We start from the raw sequence: 21,667 nt of genomic DNA, 5'->3' as shown, positions 1-21,667 counted from the left end.
TCTTAATTTCATGTGTTAGATGAATGTTGTAATACAAACACTTTTTTACTGAATTTGTCACAAACTTATTCCTTTCAAAGAATTTTGACTTGGTGATTTTATTGTCACTAGCTTGCTGGTGACCTGCTATCTAATTTAGGAGAAAGTGAGGACTGCAGATGCTGGAGATCAGAGCTGAAAAATGTGTTGCTGGAAAAGCACAGCAAGTCAAGCGGCATCCAAGGAGCAGGAGAATTGACGTTTCAGGCATAAGACCTTCTTCAGGAAACGTTGATTCTCCTGCTCCTTGGATGCTGCCTGACCTGTTGCGCTTTTCCAGCTGCTATCTACTTTACACAAGTACTGGAAAAGTACACATCAATCCATCAATTTGTTGCTCCAAACTTCGAGAGGTAATTGAACAGCAACATTGTTTAACCAGGGTAATTATTTTAAAAATTCAGTATTATTGGAATCATTTTAAACTATATTTGCATTTCAGCTGATAAATTTTGATTTTATTGTCATGTAGAAGATTTACAGCACATCAGGATGTGGCTTCATGTGCATCCTTAATCACAATAGACCGTTCAAAAAATTCCTCAGTTGGTTTTATTTTCTTTAACATGAACAGGAAAATGCCATAGTTCCAGCAATTTCATATGGTATCAGATTTTGCAAGGTTTAAAAAGAAATTTAATTCCTATTTTATACTTTATTCTACTAATCAGAATTTTTGAGACATTTATTTTCTCGAAATAAAATAATCATAGAATTGTTGTGTAATGGGTGATAAACAAAATGTTCATGTAACATTTTAGCTAGGCCTCTTTATGTTGCTTCATCAAAATGCCACTGAAGTTTAAAGCAGACATCTGTTGATGCCTGACCCACCTCATTTACAGTAACAATAAAAATTCACTTTTTTTTTGTGGGTCCCTTGATCAAAATAATGAATACTGGTCTCCAAAATGCATTGAACCAATTCAGTATTTTTTAGCATTGCATTTGTGGCATGCCAGTACATCAATTTGGCTCAATTTTCAGCACTCTGATCCACCTGCCATGTGTGATGGCGAAAAGGCACATTACTTCTAAGTATGTTCCTGGACTAGCCTCTACACCAGCGTAAAGACTGGAACAAAATTATATAGGGATAGTGCACAGAAGCCGTTTTCTCTAATCTGAAACAATATGTGAATCAGTGCCCTTGTTTGAAGAATGTAATCTAGTCTGAGGAAACAAGAAATTGAGACTTAAAAATATATTTTATCTCTCCTCCAGAAACTTGTATTACTATCTGAACTGCTGTTTATTGCAATACAAATATCTTTTTAAATGTGAAGTTCACCAAATTGTTGTGAAATAAAATGAACCATCACTTTACTGCATTGTTAGTGGTGGGACCTGGCAGGATTTCGCCAACTGCTGCAATTAAAATCTCCACTGTTTAAAAAGAGCCTGTTCTACATGAATATATGATAGCTTCCTTTAGTTACATCAACATCACTGAGATTATATGTTGTGCAAAGTTCCTTGCATAATGTCAAGTTCCCTTTTTTTATTTCTAGAACTATTTGCATTAACCAAGTTTATAGTCTGGTTGAAGATTTGTAGCTCGGGTGTCCGTTGTTGTGGTTCTGTTCGCCGAGCTGGAAGTTTTTGCTGCAAACGTTTCGTTCCCTGGCTAGGGAACATCATCAGTGCTATTGGAGCCTCCTGTGAAGCACTGCTTTGATAAATACCGGAAGAAACATCAAAGCAGCGCTTCACAGGAGGCTCCAATAGCACTGATGATGTTCCCTAGCCAGGGAACGAAACGTTTGCAGCAAAAACTTCCAGCTCGGCGAACAGAACCACGATAACCAAGTTTATATTCTAATAATTATGCTTAGTGCACATTTACAGAATTTTGAACTGCAAGTTGATGCTTTTTCTGTTAAATTTAGTGAGTGGGAAGTTGTCAAGTATGGGTGTGCAGTTTTGCTGTAAACATTTCCAACACGCTGAAGCTGCTAGGAAGCGCAGGAGTGACTTTACACCGTGTCAGGTAGAGAAGAATGTGACTGTAAAGCAGAAATGTTATCCTGTTACTTCTGAGCATTTTGCACTACAATGATCTGGTTTTCCACAAATTTGGGACAATTTACCAAGGTATATATGTCAAGGCTTTAATTAGTTCACCTTTTGTTTGTTCAATTATTGGAAAGTTTATTTTTGTTTCAGTGAGTGGAAGTGATAACTTTTATGTTGGTAGTGCAAAGTGCCATTTCAGACTGCAAAATGCCAAAAGTTATTTAAATTTGTGGCAGGCATGTGCATTTGCAAGCTATAACAAAGCAAATTGTTATTCCTAAAAGATATTTGGGCTTAATTTAACCTCAGATTCAAAAAGACAGCAAAACCATTTTTTTTTACATTGTACACATCAGTAATCATGGAGATGTACAGCACGGAAACAGACCCTTAGGTCCAACCCGTCCACAACGACCAGATATCCCAACCCAATCCATTCCCACCTGCCAGCACCCAGCCCATATCCCTTCAAACCCTTCCCATTCATAAACCCATCCAAAGGCCTCTTAAATGTTATAATTGTACCAGCCTCCACCACTTTCTCTGGCAGCTCATTCCATACACGTACCACTCTCTGCGTGAAAACTTTGCTCCTGGGGTCTCTTTTATGTCTTTCCCCTTTCATCCTAAACCTATTCCCTCTAGTTCTGGAATCCCTGACCCCAGGGAAAAGACTTTGTCTATTTATCCTATCTATGCCCCTCATAATTTTGTAAACTTCTATAAGATCACCTCTCAACTTCCGACGCTCCAGAGGAAGAAAACCCAGTCTCTTCAGCCTCTCCCTATAGCTCAAATCCTTCAACCCTGGCAACATCCTTGTAAATCCTTTCTGAACCCTTTTCAAGTCTCACAACATCTTTCCAATTGGAAGGAGACCAGAATTGCACGCAGTAGTCCAACAGTGGCCTAACCCATGTCCTGTACAGCTGCAACGTGACCTCCCAACTCCTATACTCAATAAGAAAACATTTGTGGCTTAGTGCTAGTGCTAGAAAAGGCCACAATAATCAATGACCAATCTAAGATTTGGTAAAATTTCAGTTGAATAGAATGACAGTGTTAACACTGTTAAAACGATAATCTTTTGGGTACTTTTAAACATTTTAAATGAGGAAGGTAGCACATCAGTAAAATGTGTACAGTAGCAAAACATATAAAACTTTACAGTTTCAGTAGAGTCAAAGTCTTGCTGTTGTGAATGTGATCTTTCAGATAAGCTAACGTAGAATCATATACATCATTAGAGATATTTCTCTGATCTATCCTTGGAAGATATGTTCTGTGTAACCTGTGTTTTCTGTATGGAGTCTTACTCTGCAACAAATGTCAGAGATATTGTTAGGCTTTCACAGCTGGTGTAGAATGAGTGATTGATTGTATATGTACAGATGACACCCAGATCCACCTGACCACCCCTTCTTTTGACCCCTTTGCTGTCACTGAAATTGTCGCATTATTTTTCAACATTTAGTACCTCGGGGTGCAGAAGTTTTCTGCATCAAAATATTGGGAATAACAATGCTCAAGGTTTGTGCGAAGATTTGTAGCTCGGGTGCTCGTTGTTGTGGTTCTGTTCGCCGAGCTGGAAGTTTTTGTTGCAAACGTTTCGTCGCCTAGCCAGGGGACGAAACGTTTGCAACAAAAACTTCCAGCTCGGCGAACAGAACCACAACAATAACAATGCTATTGATTTCACTTCCTACAGCAAACTGTGTTTTGACATCATCGGCTTTATCCCTCATATCAACAGAACTGCAGTTTGCAATGTCAGTGTTATGACAGCACTGAGATGAGCTTCCAATCAAATAGTGTCAATCATAAGCAAGGTGGATACTGACTATTCTAACAATATTGACTCTACGCCTGCCTTTGGCTCCACTGCTGAAATCCACTTTATTGCTTGTAGGCAATTTCAACACTTGACTGGTCTTTTATCTTTCTTTCTCTGTAAAGACCAGAAGACCATAAGATATAGGAGCAGAATTAGGCCACTGGACATATTGAGTCTACTTTGCCATTCAATCATAGCAGATCTGCTTTTCACCCCCATTTTTCTGCCTTCTCCTCATAACCCTTGAACATCTTACTGATCAAGAACCTTTCCATGTCTTAAAGATACTCAATGATCTTTATAAACCTCTATAAGGTCACCTCAGTCTCCACTCCAAGGCAAAAAAGCCTCTGCCTATTCAGCCTCTCACTGTAGCTGAAACCCTCCCAGACCTGGCATGATTCTTTGTAAATTTTTTCTGCACCTTTTCAAGTTTACCAACATCCTTCCTGTAGGATCGTACACAATATTCCAAAACTGGTGTCATCAATGTCCGCACAGTCGCAAAATGACTTCCCAACTCCTACACTCAATGAAGGTAAACTTGCCTATCTACCTGTAACTCTACTTTTAAGGAACTATGCACCTGCACCCCTAGTTCTCTTTGTCTGCAATACTCCCCTAGACCTTATTATTAACTGTACAATTCCTGCCCTGGTTTGCCTTCCCAAAATGCAACACCTCCCATTTATCTAAAATAAACCTCATCTGCCACTTTTCTGCTCATTCGCCCATCTGTTCAAAGTCCCTATTTTGGTGTCATCTGCAAACTTGCTCACCATTTCTCCTATATTCACATGCAAATCATTTATATAAATTACAAAGAAGCAGTGGACCTAGCATTGATCCTTGTGGCACATTGCTGGTCGTAGGCCTCCAATCTGAAAAACAACCCTCAACCACAACCACCCTCTCTCTCTTACCGTTAAGCCAATTTTGTAGCCAATTGGCTGGCTTCCCAGGATCCCATATGATCTAAACTTACTAACCGGTCTATTGTGCAGCACCTTGTCAAATGCTTTGCTGAAGTCCTGCATCCCCATTCTAAATTATTAAAGACTTAACAGCAAGCTAGGTTTGTTCAATACATTGCATCAATTGAATGATACTTTAATCTTTTACTATAAATTCAGTGTCCGATGATCATCCCCACTAGGTACCCGACGAAGGAGCAGTGCTCCAAAAGCTTGTACTTTCACATACACCTGTTAGACTACAACCCGGTGTTGTGATTTTTAACTTTCTCCACCCTGTCCAACACCGGCACCTCCACATCATGAAGTCCATATAGACACCATCTACTGCTCTGCCGCCTTCAATCTCCGTTTGTCACCTCTTCAAAAAACTCAATCAAGTTAGTGAGACATGATTTCCCATGCACAAAGCTGTATTGATTGTCCCTAACCAGTCCTTGCCTTTCCAAATGCATGTAAATCCATTGCCTCACAATCCGCTCCAACTGATGTAAGGCTTTTCCTTGCAACTTTACTTAAATAATGGCACCACATTAGCCAACCTCCAGTCTTCTGGCACCTTACCCGTGGCTATTGATGATACAAATATCTCAGCAAGTGGCTCAATCTGTTCCCTGCCTCCCCATGAAGTTCTGGGGAACACCTGATCAGGTGCCAGGGATTTATCTACCTTTTGTGTTAGAAGACATACAGCACCACCTCTTCTGTAACATGAACTATTTTCAAGAAATCAATATTTATTTCTCCAAGTTCCCTAAATTCTTAGTCCTTCTCCACAGTAAACACTGACGCAAAATATTAATTTTGTATCTTGCCCATCTCCTCAGCTTCCACACCTAGATGGCCATTCTGGTCTTTTAAGGAGCTCTATTCGCTCCCTCATTGCTCTTTTTCCCCAAACGTATTCATAGAATATTTTCCTGGATTCTCATTTTTGGAAGCTTTATTTGCACAGTTACCTCATGTCCCCTTTCTGCCCTCCTCAGTATTCTCTTAATGCTGTTTTGCTCTTTGATACCAACTGTCTATACCTGATATATGCCACCTCCTTTTTTTTTGTCTCTTGACCAGAGCCTCAATTTCTCTAGTGATCTGGCATTCCCTGCCTCTATCAGCCTTTCACCCTAACGGCAATATACTGCCTCAACTCTTGTTACCTTATTTTTGCCAACCATCTGTGAATAGCCTCCCCCCCCCCCCCCCCCCCCCACCCCCCCCATCAACTTTTGAAAGTTGCTGTCTAATACCATCAGAATTGGCTTTACCCCAATGTAGAACTTTAACTTTTTGATCAGTTCTATTCGTTTCCATAACTGTTTTAAAACTAATAGAATTCTGACCGCTTGCCCTAAACTGACACCTCAGTCACTTGCATTTCCTTTTCTTCCAATAGAAGGTCAGGTATTGCTCCTTTTTTAGTAGGTACATCCACATATTGAATAAGTGTTTTTTTTCATACACACTTAATGAATTCCTTCCCATGCAGCCCTTAACGTTATGACAATCCCAGTCTATGTTTGGAAAGTTAAAATGCATTATCATTACAACCATATTTTTCTTACAGGTAACTGAGATCACCTTACATATTTGTTTCAGATTTATAGCTTCTATTGATGTTTACCCTTACCTTGCCATAGATATTCATAGAACTGAGTGGAAGAGATGTGCCTAATCGTTGTAGGTATTGTGAAACAGAAGATTTTAATTATGGTCTTTTCAAATGCTACTTGGTCACAGAACAGTATCAGTGGAGGGCATAAGAACATCAATTCACAAGTCACAGAAGCTCCATTTCAAAACTAAGAAATTGTAAGTTAAAACATTTGAGATTGCTGAATGTGAATGTAGGTTGGAGATGGTCGTGACAGTACTAAATATGTAATCCATACCAGACATAATTTAAATTTTTCACAAGCCTATAGTTTTTGGCTGGAGGGTTGATAATCATTTTCAGGTATTAAGGCATGAAAGAGATTGTATTTCAAGTATTCTAGCTTTCATAGACTTTATAGGTGGCATGAATGCTATATCATAATGTAGAATTAGAAATTAATTGCAAAGCTTAATTTGATGGTCTGCTGTTACACGTATGCACAGAGGGAAATTTACAGTTGGACAAAGAGGAAGTTTGTGTGTGAATGGTTTTTTTTTTGTGCTTTGAACCATAAATCATTGAGACATTAAGACCAGATGCAGAGAGCTGACTGAATTTAGCATCAGACATAACGACTAATTATGTAAGCCTGGCTAATTGTAAACACTGAGACCACTATATATTCCATTATAGTGCCAATTTTGCAACCTGTATATACGTGGAGAGAGTTATCCCATTGCACGACACCAGTAAATCTTGTAATGCTTTGTTTGCATACCATTAAAATAGTTTTTAAAATGCCGCAGTGAGTCCATCTTTGCATTGGAGTGACTGCGATATTATTTAATCAGTTGTATTGTTTGTGAAAAATTTATGTTTTAAGCATGTTGTGGGGGGGAAAATAAAAATATTCCTTCTAAACAACAACAATTTGTTGGTGCTGCAGCTGATCTTTTACTAGGTTGAAGGCAATGTAGTGGTGATCTTGTATATTCCTTCATAACCAGTACATGGGAAAGTGAAACACCTTAAGATAATCCTGTTCATCAGGGAATGAATGTCTGGCAACAGAGAGGAGGTATCAACAAAGATGGTTGTGAGGTATAATTAATTTATCATTGTTACAACCCTGGGCAAAGTTCTCCAAATTATTACAGTTCCAGACAGGATGCCCCAAATTCTTACACTCACAGGTGACGAAAGATAAACTGGCTCCGTCTTTATGCACTCACTCCTTGGTTGACGGTTGATTAGTATTGACGTTGTTAGTCAAAGGGTTGATTTTTGAGATTCTTGGCTTTGTGGGTTGATTGAAATTATTTTCTATTAGTTCATTTTGACAGCAGCTGGCTGATAGCATTTTGAAAATTGTTTGTTTTTGTTTCTTTTTAACCTGCACTGTTAATGTGTTTACCGTGATCGTGGGGGATTTCAATATGCAGGTAGACTGGGAAAGTCCGGTTGGTAGTGGTTTGCAAGAAAAGGAATTTGTGGAATGTCCACGAGATGGCTTCTTGGAACAGCTTGTGATTGAGCCCAGTAGGGAACATGCAATACTGGATTTAGTTGTGCAATAAGGCAGAATTGATCAGAGAGCTTAAGGTGAAGGAACCCTTAGGAAGCAGTGATCATCGCCTGATCGAATTTAGTCACAATTGGAGAGAAAGAGAAGATTAAAATCAGAGGTAGCAGTATTTCAGCTGAATAAAGGTGGCTACAGAGGCATGAGGGAGGTGCTAGGTAGAATTGACTTGGAGAGGAGCCTAGCAGGAATGACAATGGTACAGCAATGGCATGAGTTTCTGGGAGTAATTCGGGAAACACAGCAGAGATTCATCCTACGTGGGGGAAAAAAAAGCATGGTAAGGGAGTATAAGTCAACCATGGCTAATTAGGGAAGTCAGGGATAACATAAGAGCCAAAGAGAGAACGCGTAAAGTAGCGAATAACAGTGGGAACCCAGAGGATTGGGAAGTTGACAAAGACCAATCAAAGGCAATCAAAAAAGAATCTAGGAAAGATAAGATTAAATATGAGGGTAAGCTAGCCAGTAATATAAAGGAAGACTAAGAGTTTCTCTAGATATATAAAGGGCAAAAGAGGACATTGGGCCACTGGAAAATGATGTAGGATAGTAGTGGGGAGCAAAGAAATGGCTGATGAACTGAATAATTACTTCACGTCAGTCTTCATTGTGGAAGACATGAGTAATTTTCCAGAATTTCAAGAGTGAGGGGCAGAGCTGAGTATGGTGGCCATCACCAAGGAGAAGTTGCTAGAAATACTGAACAGCCTGAAGGGGGATAAATCACCTGGACCAGATGGACTACACCCCAGAGTTCTAAGGAAGATAGCTGAAGAGATAGTGGAGGCATTGTGGTGGTCTTTCAGGAATCACAAGAAACAAGGAGAGTCTCAGAGGACTGGAAAATCACTAACTTAACACCCCTGTTTAAAAAGGGAGTAAGGCTGAAGATGGGGAAATTATAGACCAGTTAGCCTAACCTTGGTCGTGTATAAGATCCTAGAATCCATTGTGAAGGATAACATTTCTGAATACTTGGAACTGTATGGTGAAATAGGGTAAAGTCAGCATGGTTTCATCAAAGGTAGGCCAATCTGCCAGAATTCCTTTGAGGAAGTAACTAGCAGATTAGACCAAAGAGAACCAATGGATGTTATCCACCTGGACTTCAAGGTGCCACACAGGAGGCTACTGAGTAAGATAAGGCCCATAGTGTTAGAAGCAATGTTACAGCATAGATAGCTTGGATGTCTAGCAGAAAGCAGTGAGTGGGGATAAGAGTCTTTCTCAGAGTGGCAACTGGTGATAAGTGGTGGGACAGCAATTTTTCACTTTATATGTTAACAACTAGATGAAGAAACTGAGGGTATTCTAGCTAAATTTGCAGATGATACAAAGATAGGTTGAGGGCCCAGGAGCATTGAGGAGGCAGAGAAGCTGCAGAAGGATTTGGACAGGTTAGGAGAGTGGGTAAAGAAGTGGCAGATGAAGTACAACGTGGGAAAGTGTGAAAATGCACCTTTAGTAGGAAGAAAAGAGGCATTAACTATTTTCTAAATGGGGAGAAAATTCAGAAGACTGAAGTGCAAAGAGATTTGGAAGTTCTAGTCCAGGATTCCATCAAGGTGAACTCGCGGGTAGAGTCGGTAGTTAGGAAGGCAAATGCAATGATGGCATTTATTTCGAGATGAGTTGAATATAAAAGCAGGGATGTACTTCAGAGGCTATAAAAGGCTCTGGTCAGTCCACATTTTGGAGTATTGTGCGCAGCTTTGGGACCCATATCTCCGGAAGAATGAACAGCTTAACATATGAAGAACGTTTGAGGACTCTGGGTCTATACTTGATGGCGTTCAGAAGGATTGGTGGGTGCGGGGTGGGGTGGGGTTGGGGGGGGTGATGAGGGGAGGGTGGAATCTAATTGAAACTTAGAATACTGAATGGCTTGGACAGAGTGGTTGTTGGGAAGAAGTTTCCTGAAGACAAAAACTAACTAAAGAAGAAATACTTGCAGAACACAACATCGTGTTATGCCGTTCCTGTGTACAGCGATTTCTGTGCATGCACAGAACACAAGAAACGGTCTTTCATGGGCTTTTTCTGTACCTGTCATCCAGACTATAAAAACTACTGTACCTATTGTTCTGAGAGAGACCACACGGTCAAGTCCTGCGGTTAGGGTCAGAATCACGCTGCCCCTCCCAGAAGCTTTTAATTTAATAAATTTTATTGACTTGCTTCTAAATTTGAGTTTTATTAATTTTACTACAACAAATTGGTGCTGCTAGTGGGGTCCTGTTCCTGTCCCAGGTAGGGTGGCCACCTCCCGGGAGTCGGGGCAGGATATCAGACAAAAGCAGGTCGAGCTACAGAAGCTGTTGATCTGGTAAGAGTGAATGAGTGTCTGCAAATTTAGCTAGAATGAGTGTGTCTGTCTGTTGTGTGGCCTCTGAGTTGAGTCATACTCAGATGCCAGTGTGATTGTTTCTGCCTGAGATAAAAGCCTACATTAAATAAACTGGATTAGCTTAGATTACTTACAGTGTGGAAACCGGCTCTTTGGCCCAACAAGTCCACACTGACCCTCCACAGAGTAACCCACCCAGACCCATTCCCCATATTTACTCCTGACTAATGCACCTAACATTATGGGCAATTTAGCTTGGCCAATTCACCTGGCCTACACATCTTTGGATTGTGGAGCACCCGAAGGAAACCCACACAGACGCTGAGAGAATGTGCAAACTCCACATAGACAGTCACCCGAGGCGGGGATTCGAACCTAGGTTCCTGTCGCTGAGAGGCAGCAGTGCTAATCACCAAGCCACTGTGCCGCCCTTTGTGCGTTCTTTAAAGGAGAAGACATGAAATTTGTCTCACAGACTTCTCCAGAGAACTCGCAGGACATTACAATTCAGTTAGTTGTGCGTTTGTCCCTTGTTTGTCCCCAGGTGTGACTTTCTTGATGTCTCTTTCTTTGGTCATTAAAATTATGTCCACAGTTATGAATTAAAGTTTTGATATATTCATAGGTGACTAGTAGTTATACCTTTAGAACCTGATGCTAATATATTTGAATAACATTACTGATTCTCGGGCATGCCCAGCAATTACACCTTTGTTCGTGCCACAAATTTTCCTAATTAAAAACAAAGTTCTGGTCATGCTGCACGATGGCTGACATTCAACCCTCAGGCCATCACTGCACTGCTTGTATGTAGAACTTCCACTGTAGCCCTGATTTTTGCCTTATCTTCCTTTTGTTACAACACAGGATAGCAAACCAGATCAAATCAGTCTTACTAACACTGGATTCGCAACACAGTGAAATTAAAATATTCAATGAGCCTCAAAATTGCCCCCCAAAAATGCCAGATACTAACACTTTATTAATACTGTAACTTCAATAGAGCAAAGCTAAACAACAAGGCAATCTCATTATTGTTTATGATTTTAAACCTAGCCTTCTTTGAATATAGCCCACTCTGTCAGACATCCTGACAGATATTGTTGAGGGACAAATTAAAAAGAAAATAAGAGTTATAACTTGACAGTTTGATAAATCTTTCAACTATGAGTACCAGATCTGTTATGGAGTCTTTGAAAAATATGTTTTATTTCAGAGGCACATGATTGTATCTTGATTGAATTCTGAGGTCTCTTGTCAATGGAGGCAGCTTCCAGCAGTCTCCAAGAAATATTGACTTATTTCTTTATAATATGAGTTTCTTTTCTCTGAACAGTCAACAATTCTTCAACAGGATATAAAACTAGAGAAAGTAAAACTCAAAAACATAGCCCTCCAGTTCAGCAGTTTCCAATATAACCTTCTGCCCAAAACTTCAATTAAATCGATGGTTTCACTTTCATTTTCAACATTCTCTCTATGATTGGCTGACCAGCATTGGCCTTCCTTTGACCAGTGCAACATCTGCAACCAGCTGCCAGTCACTGAGCATAACACATCCTGCTGCTGAAATGTCTACACTATTTTTGGAACAATAATGTAATAGGCAATTATCTTTCCAGGTAAGTTCCAATTTGCAAACATCAGTTTGCTTGTTCTCTTTAAAAATGAACTGCTGTTCAAAGTTCGATTCTTAACTTCAGCTCACCATTCCAAACCAAAAATGAGAAAAAGAGAGAGAAATCAGTGGTATTAATGCTTGCACCAGTATGAGAATATCAACCAATCTACTGTCCATACAGGTACAAAGCAGGTGATGGATGCATTATTTGCTGCAATAAACATTTGCATAATGACCTAAAGTATAACCAGAAGAGACACCGAAGTGTCTTGGCCTAGTCAGATGGCAGTATCTTCCAGATGCCATAGCATCTTGATTCGTAGATCATAAGTAATTGCCACTTGAAAGCATTGTCAGCATCGCTTCGCATCACAATGCTTTGTCTAAACAGGGATGATGCACATTTGCTGTGTCATATTTGTCCTTCTGTTTTGTAGACATTATTTTTATTGGATAGTTGATAAAGTGAAAAAATTACCAGTATTGCAATAGCCCAGATAGAGGTGCAGCTAGTTCCGGTGCATGTCTTCAGCAGTATAGCCAAGATGGTGATTATGATGTTTGGACCCATAGCTTTCACTGCATCAAGGGAATTCAGCTGTTGTTTGGTGTGAATTGAATTGGTTGAATGCTTGCTTCTGTGTGGTGGAGACCTCCATGAATACGGATGTTTTAACTTTTTTTTTGTTTCTTGCATAATACAAGACTGTAAATGAAGCTAGTTCTTCCTGTTTTTTTTTATTGTCCACTATCATTCACAGTTGGTTGTGGTAGGAGTACAGAGTCTTGATTCTATCTGTTGGTTGTGGAATCACTTGACTTTGATTTTTAGCATGCTGTTTCTTTTGTTTAGCATTCATATAAATCCCTTTTTTCATGTCTTTGATCAGGTTGATACCTCCTTTTGGTACCGTTCCTGACAGTTAACCTAGGGGCTAAAAGGAGTGAGGGAATGAAGGCAATGTCAACAGAAAAAATGTTCTCTCAAAACCTAAGGATGGTCCTTTCAAATTCTAAATTAGCAAATGTTATACTACTTTCAAGAAGGGCAAAGGGGGTGGGGGGAAGAAAGCAATAGCTCAGTGGGCCTGATACCAGTCTTAAGGAAAGTGGTGGAATGTAGAAGGAAATTTTTAAATTACTTCAACAAGCACGGTTTTTTTAAAATCGGCATGGTTCTACAAAAGAAAAGTTCTGTTAACGAATTTGAGTTTTTTGAGAATGTACTAATCGGATTCATTTCAAAAAGGAACAGTTAGATATAGTACGCTTGGATTTCCAAATTTGATGAGATGCCACATGCACAAGATTAATAGGAGATAAAGGCTCATACAGTTGGGGATGATGTGTAAGCATAGAGAGAAAGCAGAGGGTAGGCATAAATAAAACATTTTCAAGTTGGCACGCTCCACTTAGGAATGTGCTGCAAAGATCGGTGTCAGTGCAGCAGTAATGAGTATTGGAAGTGGCAATTTTTTTTTTAAAAATGCGGATTATTGGTTTTCTTGCAGATCTATGGTGAAGTAGAGTTGAAGCCCATGATTCCGTGGAATGATGCAGCAGGCTCATTGGGCCATAAGACTTTCTTGTGTTCTCCAATGTGGTGACAATCTTCGGTCTTGTAAGAATATTTGCGGCATAGTGGTGTCCTCTGTTAAGCATTGTACGATATGGCGCTTCTGCTTCACTATAATATGGCTATCTCTACTGCATTTGCTACAGGGGAAGACTGTGTGCTCAGAAGGTGCTTAAGTCACTGACATTTCTATAGTGATTGAATCACGATTGTCTCAATCCTGGTGTCCAATGGTAGAGTAAGGGATATGCTGGGCTATGAGGTTGTGTGTTACGGTGAAAGTTTTTTTTTGCTGTGCTGATGGCCCATAGCACCTCAGGGTAGCCTACTTTGAAATGCTAGATCTATTCTAAATCTAACCCATTTAGTGCTGCTAGTGCTCCAAAACATGACTGAATGTGTCCTTTGTGTAAAGATGGGATTTTCTCTCTTCAAGGTGGCCTTCATATTAGCAGTATCATGGATACATACGTTTTGTGACAGATTTGTGAAAGACTTTTGTGCTGTACTATTCTACGTCTTAAGTTGCATAAGTGTCTTCGTGCCTTCTGCTGTTGGATAACCCTTCAATGAAAACAGCAGTTGTCTTCAGTGTTCGTATTGCAACCCATAAATAGATTGCAGTCAATAGATGATTAACAGAGCTGATAGCATTTTGGAAACAATGGTAGCAAGCCTGTTCTGATTATAAATTTCCTTTAGCAAAAACATATCTGAATATTTTGAATCTGCTCAATGAAATAGTTTAGCAATAGGAATGCAAGGATCTTCAGTTCTAACATTCATAAGCTAAATATGATTGAAACCTAAAAGCCTTTAATTGTATAGTTGAACATGATGAGGTTCGTGTTCTTTGGGCAACATAACTCGTGCATTTAATTATTTTTGATATCCTTAGATAGCTGCTAAAGTGCATAATTGTATTTCACACTGCAGCAGCCATGCTGTTAAAATAATTGAAACCAACATTGAAATGTGTCTTTAAAAATGGGGAACAAACAACTGAAACATAAGGTGTAACTAGTTTTAAGCTTTGTTAAGCTTATTAAATTATTTATGTGGAAGTAATGAAAAATCTATCCCGCTGCATTTGTCACATCTGATACAAAACACAACAAAAGCACAACCAAGAAATCTATGGCTTTCAGCAGCTTTTTCTCAGTTTGTAATGGTGTCTAGAGGCAGCTGAAATAAGTAGAGGAGCCAAGCAGAAACTTTTAACAATAATAATTTAGCCTTTAATTGACCAAAGGAAGTATTCATATCGTTTTCCAATAAGGAACACATGAACAGTACCCAAACATCATTAAATATTACAGTTTGCTTTGAAATTGAGTACGTATTTAACAGTGATAGGGGAAGTTAGTTCATACATCAGATAAAATATCTTTACCGTTCTATATAAAACTGCGCTATAAAGTCAATTTTAATTTCATCCTTTATTTCAAAAAGGCAAGTGCCCTTGATCAGCATTGTGTGACCTGTTGTGGTTGTGTTCAGGTATTGCTAGTTTTGATCAAGAATGTACCAAATAAGCTAAATGACTTCTGTCATCTAAGCGTATGCATATTTTTTAATAAATACATTCATGCCTGAAAGACTCAACTGACTGGAAAGTTGCAGCTTTAATTAATTGAACAGCACATTACGTAATGTGTAAAGAAAATAATGCAGATGTCAAATGATCTGCAAATTAGTAAAATTTAGTTTTGATAAGGAAAAATAAAGTTTCTTCAACTAATATAATGTAGAAACAAAATTGTACACTCTTTTTTTACAGCCTAATCAGACTTAATGTTTCATATAATCGACCTGTTCTGCCATCTGATTTACATGGATGAGCAGTTATTTCACGAGCATTTTGATTCTTTTGTGTACAGTTGTGATTGTATCTTCTGGAAAGGATATGCAGGCACTAGAGAGTACAAAAAAGATGCTGGAATGGAGGTTATATTAATCATTAAAAAGATGAACAGGCTCAGTCTCAAAGACTGTAGGACAACTTGTTAGAAGTATTTGGTACTATGAAATAGAATAGACACTGACAGGTAAGTTGTTTCCACTTCTGGGAAGCGAAAAACTAGGTGCCACAAATATAGGATAGTTGCCAATAAATCAAATAGGGGAAATTAAAAGAAAGTTTTTTTTTCCCCAAGAGTGGTGAAAATGTAGAACCTGTTACGGAAGGGAGTGGTTAAAGTGAGGTGTTGATGTATTTAAGGGAAGCTAGATAAGCATACGTGGGTAGTGAGAATAGATGGTTATGCTGATAGAATTAAACAAGGAAGGTTAGAAACTTCAAGTTAAGCATGACTGCTGGCATGGACTGGTTGGGCCACCTGGCTTCTCTGGTATTTGTTTAAAAAAAGCTTTTCAATTAGCTGCTCTGGCACGCTACATCCTACTTAACAACAAAGAAACTCTCTCTAGTCTTGTTGTGTATGCTCATAAGTGTTAATTATTATATTTTCAACTGCATTATAGTGACCTACATATACTCTCTCACAAATCTAAAGCTGTAATGATTGTGGCATCATTGATTTAAAAAGAAAGGAGTTTCAAGCAAGTAATTACTGATGTACTGCTGCCTTAGAGGAGACCTAGTGAATAGGATTGGGGGAGGGGGGAGCAAAAGAGAGGGTTTGAGCCAGGGTACATGCTTGTTGGATACTTAGAAGCAAATTAATCTTGGAATAACTATGGTGGTTTTCTTCACTAATGTATAACAAACGTTTGGAGATTTTTTTATGCACCTGTAATGTTTAATATTTAATCATGGTTATATTTTTAAAAATGTTCTCATATGATTATACATTGATTTTAAGCATTGTCAAAGTATACTTTTAAGGCTCAAACGGTTGGTTGATTATCAGATCTTTGATTTCAGTATTAATAATTAATGTATCACATTACAATGATTATCCATAATCGGTTCTTTATTCCAGTGATTATAATTTAATTATGTAATAAATATTGAAATTATAATGCATATGAAAACATCAATTAAAATATCCACCTGTCATAAACCCAATCATAATGATTAGTATGAGTTTTGCTTATTTAAAAATTGTTACATCAGAGGACGATGCAAGCATCCAATGGAGACCGAGTGAAACAACTGCAAGAGATTTTTGCATTGCTTCATCCAGTGTGAAGGATAGTGTGTCACTGGGATACGTGGAACTTTTCCATAGAAAATGCATTGAAATCCATTGACAACCATGCACAGATATTTGACACACTTCATTCTTGAATAGTGATTTGTTGTAGCTCAACACTTTTTTTTTAATTTGTAGTTTGTGTCTAGTACACCTCAGATGAAGTTTCTTTTAAATTTAAGTTTCTACTTCACTTAAAAATAATTAAGTGTAGAAATCATGGTTGGATTGAAGCCAGGTCATAAGTAATTTATCTGATTCTTTTGACCAAATATGGAAAGTTTTAATTGGATTCCAGTATAAGTAAATCCCAGAAGCCAAAAAGAAGGGCTTTGGTTTGTTGGTAACTTTGGGTTTAGATGCTTCTGATTTGGTTTTGTTAATATTTTAGCACTACATATGTACCCTACTGAGTGTAGCAACTGCAAATACCTCCGTTTTCTTAGTGGCCTCATTTTGTACTGTGGAAATTCATTAGCTGCTTGTTGGAAATATTTACAGGTTAGTGATGAATTTTGTTTCTGTGGAAATAGAACATAGAGTTTGGGTTTTAAATGGAAAATGTGGTTAGCCACAAAAAACTGTGCAAGAATAAATGTGAGGTTTGATTTAGTCGACATTTCTTTCCTAATATGACCAAATGTAACCCCCTTCAGGTTTTATAAAATAAATATTTGGTTTTTTAACTCTTTTTTATCAAAAGACTTATGGAAGAGGATCCTTTATGGTGCAATGGCAGTATCTGAGTGAGGAGGCCCAAGTTCAAAACTTGCTTCTTCCAGAGGTGTGTAAACTGAACACCTGGACATGGTTGACTTTTTAAAAAAAGGAACATGGTCACAGTTTTACAAGCATTTTTGTGAGATCACTCAGTTTTTACGTTTGGGCTCACTAAAATCAAGTATTGCCTTTTTCAAACTGTAGATTTTGTTATAAACAGAAATGTACATCACAGAGGTATGATTTAAAGCTATGTATCATTTGAGTAACCTCCACTATGAATTAAATATAGTGATCACTGCAAACAACTTGTTCAGTGGTTGAGTCATTTGTGCATGTGTTGACTGGAAATATCAATGACCAGCCCTTTACTTGGGGTCAGTTAGCTCTGTTGGCCGGACAGCTGATTTGTGATACAAAATCATGCCAACAGTGTGAGTTAAATTTCTGCTCTTGCTGATGTTACTATGAAGGACTCTGCTTTTCAACCTCTCCCCTCACTTGAGGCTTGGTGATCCTTGGATTAAACCGCCAGCCATCTCTCTCTCTCATGAGAGGGCATTCCTATAGTCTAATAAGACAATAGCTATTAAAAAGAATAGTTTCTACATGATACTACTTTTAAAGTATTACCTGGTGGTCATAAATGTAGATTTATGTTAATCCAAACCTCATGTCAACAAATTTGTTGCCAGGAACTAGGAATACTTCCATTGATAGCAGAGACATGTATTCTGAAAGTTATCCTTGCTGTAAACTCTGAATAATTACAAATAGTAAAACAGAATATGCTAGAAACATTGAGCAGATCAGGAAATGTTTGTCGAGCTGCTTTTTTTTGAGCGAACATTTGTCCTGAAACATTTAACTCTGTTTCTTGCTCTCAACAGATGCTGCCTCATCTGAACATTTCCAACGTATTCTGTTTTCTTTTGATTTCAGATTTCCAACATCCACAGTATTCTGCTTTGTTTATTTTTGCTAAATTTAGTCAAATCAGTGGATGATATCCTAAATCTTACAAATGGAGATGAATAGCCAATACCCTATATGTTATAAACTGATAACTACCATTGACACAACTGGCAACAGCAATTGCTGTTAGTAACTACTTGTAGAGAACAGTGGACCTATAATACAGATTATTGACTTGTGTGGTGAATGCTGGTCTGTGATGGCTGTTCAAAAAACAGCTAGACTTTTTTCTTTAGAGAAGTTCACCTTCTACAAAAAGTAGGTTACACTATTGTGTAAGTCCAAGTGAATATAATTTAGATGAATTTCAATTGCCTAGCAGCTTGGAGCTGAATTTTTCTTTTTTTTTCCTCCTCCTTTTCCTAATTAGCAGGGGTTTTCTCAAGGAGATTACATGGTGGATGTGTTATTTATATATAGTAACACACAAGGCAGTACAATAACTTGTGAAGTTTTGATGTGCCAATTTATCTTTTTTCCTATTTATTATTTTAAGTATTTCTGTGTGCATTTTTTCATATAAATTACTTTTAAACTCTCACCTTAGTTTCTAAAATGCTCAAGCTAGTAAAATTCCTGGTATTTTACTCTTAAACCAGTAACTGGTGGTCACCCCAAGTCTCACTATACCCATGACTCTGCATTTTCCTCTTCCACCTTGATTATCCTTTGCTTGTACCTGTCATATTATTATTCTTCTTACCTACTCCATTCTCATGCTGGCAACGGCAAATCATAACTGAAGCAGCATAACTCAACACAAATAAAATAAATACCTGAATAGTGATAGCAAAATTCACGTATCAGCATGAGAGAATTTGACAAGGCCTATATAATAGAGCATGTCCCAAAAGGACATTGTGGAAAAGTGAATATAAGTTTGTGTAGTGAAAGGAGGCTGTGTTTGGCTTAAATCAAAATTAATAGATTTTCAGTATTTTAGCACTCAGAATTATTGAATAATAAACTATAATAGATATGGTATTAATTAAAACTTGTTTCTTTATTTTATTGTTACACAGGTGGTTCCATCCCAATATCACAGGGATTGAAGCTGAGCGGCTTTTACTGACAAGAGGTGTTCATGGGAATTTCCTAGCTCGACCCAGTAAAAGTAATCCTGGCGATTTCACTTTATCGGTTCGGTAAGTCGCAGTTAACTATCTAAATGAAATAGTAGTTGGAAAGAAAGAAAGAAAGAAAGAAAAAGAACTGCTATAAAAGAAGCAGCCAGGTATATGTTTAAGAATTTGCAGCTCAATTTAGAAGGTTTATTTGTAGGTAGGTTGTACTGTTGTTTGGTACCTTCTGGTTGTTTTGGGGTCTGTCATCCAATGTGAGAAGATTATATCAGGTGGACAGTTTTATCCAATAAGAGGTGAAAATACAAGATTAGGTCTTGAGAGGGGTAGCAGGAGTGAACAACTGTGAATACTGACTGCTTTTCTATCAATATGGGGTCAATACGAGCATTCCCTCTCCATTTCAATCAGTAGTCAATATCTTAGATGGAGTACTGTTTTGGGTTTTCTGGCCCGAGGTGCATTTGCTACAGTCTGGCTTAGCAGGGAAGCCAGAGTGGGTAAATTAAGTAACATTCATGCCACAATTATTATATAATGGGAACCCAATCCATATGTTTAAAGTACTCCATTGTTTTCCAAGTAGCTTTTTCCAATTCTTCCATGGGATGTAAACATCCAATGGTATTTGCTATGCAACGCTTCGTTGGCCTTCAGAAGATGATGATAAGCTGCCTTTTGAGACATTGCAGTCCACCTAGTGCAGGTCTGCTCACATAGGTAATACGCATTGGTGCTACTACTGTGTCAATGATTGTGGAGAGAGTGAATGTTTGTGAACATGGTGCCAATCAAGTGGGCTGCTTTGTCGTGGATGGTATAAAGCTTCCCAAATGGTATTGGAGCTGTGCTTATCCAGGCAAATGGTCATTGCCTGCCCCTTATGTGGTGCAGATACTTGCCACTTATCAGCTTGAGCCTGACTGCTGTCAAGGTCAGTGACACGGATGCCTTTGGTATCTGAGGAATCGCAACTAGTGCTGAACATTTTACGATCATTAGTATATGTCCCCGCTCCTGAAATTAAGATGGCGGGAAGTTCATTGAATTGGTTGAAACTGGTTGGTCCCAGGCCACTACCCCAAGGATCTCTTGCAATTATGTCCTCCAACAACATCATCCTAATCTTTTGAAAGTTGATTTTTACCATGTCAGCTCCAAATGATGGTCAGACTTGCCTTAAATCTGCTTACTAATATGCGCATGCATGGAAGACTCTGTCCACGTCATGTTGTAATCTAGCTTTGAATTTTTATTCAAAGAAACATTGCAGCAAATGAAAGACCATTGTATTTTTTCGGGAAAGTTATCACTATTAACATGATGTTTGAAGACCTAAATTTAATTTCTAGTCATCAATATTTCAAGGTTAACCATCGTTACTGAGTAATTTCTAACTGACTTGCATTACTACATTATGTAATGTTCTTGTAGCCAAGATAATGGCGTTTCAATGGGTCACTAACAACCATAACACTGTAACAACAAATTGTTTGTTATCACTGTACTTCCAGAGAATACAGTACACTCTTTATGGTTAAGTAAATTACAATAATTAGAATGCAAAAACAATCAAATCATCGATGCAAAAAATCCCCACTACAACTCAACATTATCAAGGAATGATTTACGATCCTACTTTGACCCAGTCTTATTTTGTTAGATCCGAGACCATTTTGTCTACACCAGAAGCTGCTATATGCTCTGTATCAGCAGAATGCTGCCTCTGTTGATGAGCAACATGCCAGAAATACTGCAACTGAAAAGTTGCTGTAAGTTGTAGAAGTGATACTGTGAAGTGGCCAAAAAGCCTTTATGATAAAGCAATAATTTTTTTGTATCTGCTTATAGTGACCAAATCTCTCACTCATTTGTGATTCAATCTCTCAAACGTGTTCTAATTCTGGCTCATGAAGATTTTTTTTTAGTTCTTGTGTGTGTGGATGACTGGCACCAGCATTTAATGGTTATTGTAGCTTCTCCTTCAGGTGGTGGTGAGCAGCCTTTCATGATAATAGTGGCTTGCAGTTTTGAAGGTTTTCAAGAGTCCCTCACATTGCTGTATGTATAGAGCTTGTCACTGTAAGAACTTTCCTTAAAGAATATTAGTGAAAAGGACAGGTATTTTTTTTTTAATGACAATCTG

At 38.3% G+C, this 21,667-nt stretch overlaps 1 protein-coding gene across 4 annotated transcripts in view; it reads left to right on the top strand.

The window, feature by feature from the left end:
• ptpn11b (protein tyrosine phosphatase non-receptor type 11b) overlaps positions 1-21,667 on the top strand; it is a 132,327-nt gene that overhangs the window by 23,056 nt on the left and 87,604 nt on the right. For all 4 annotated transcript variants that reach the window (XM_060852439.1, XM_060852440.1, XM_060852441.1 and 1 more), the window contains exon 2: positions 19,462-19,584. In XM_060852439.1, coding sequence (XP_060708422.1) covers positions 19,462-19,584 — 123 coding nt within the window. The remainder of the gene's footprint in view (positions 1-19,461; positions 19,585-21,667) is intronic.

This window comes from Hemiscyllium ocellatum, chromosome 37, assembly GCF_020745735.1.
Source record: "Hemiscyllium ocellatum isolate sHemOce1 chromosome 37, sHemOce1.pat.X.cur, whole genome shotgun sequence".
NCBI classification, from domain to species: domain Eukaryota; kingdom Metazoa; phylum Chordata; class Chondrichthyes; order Orectolobiformes; family Hemiscylliidae; genus Hemiscyllium; species Hemiscyllium ocellatum.
This window is presented reverse-complemented; position numbering and strand designations above follow the sequence as displayed.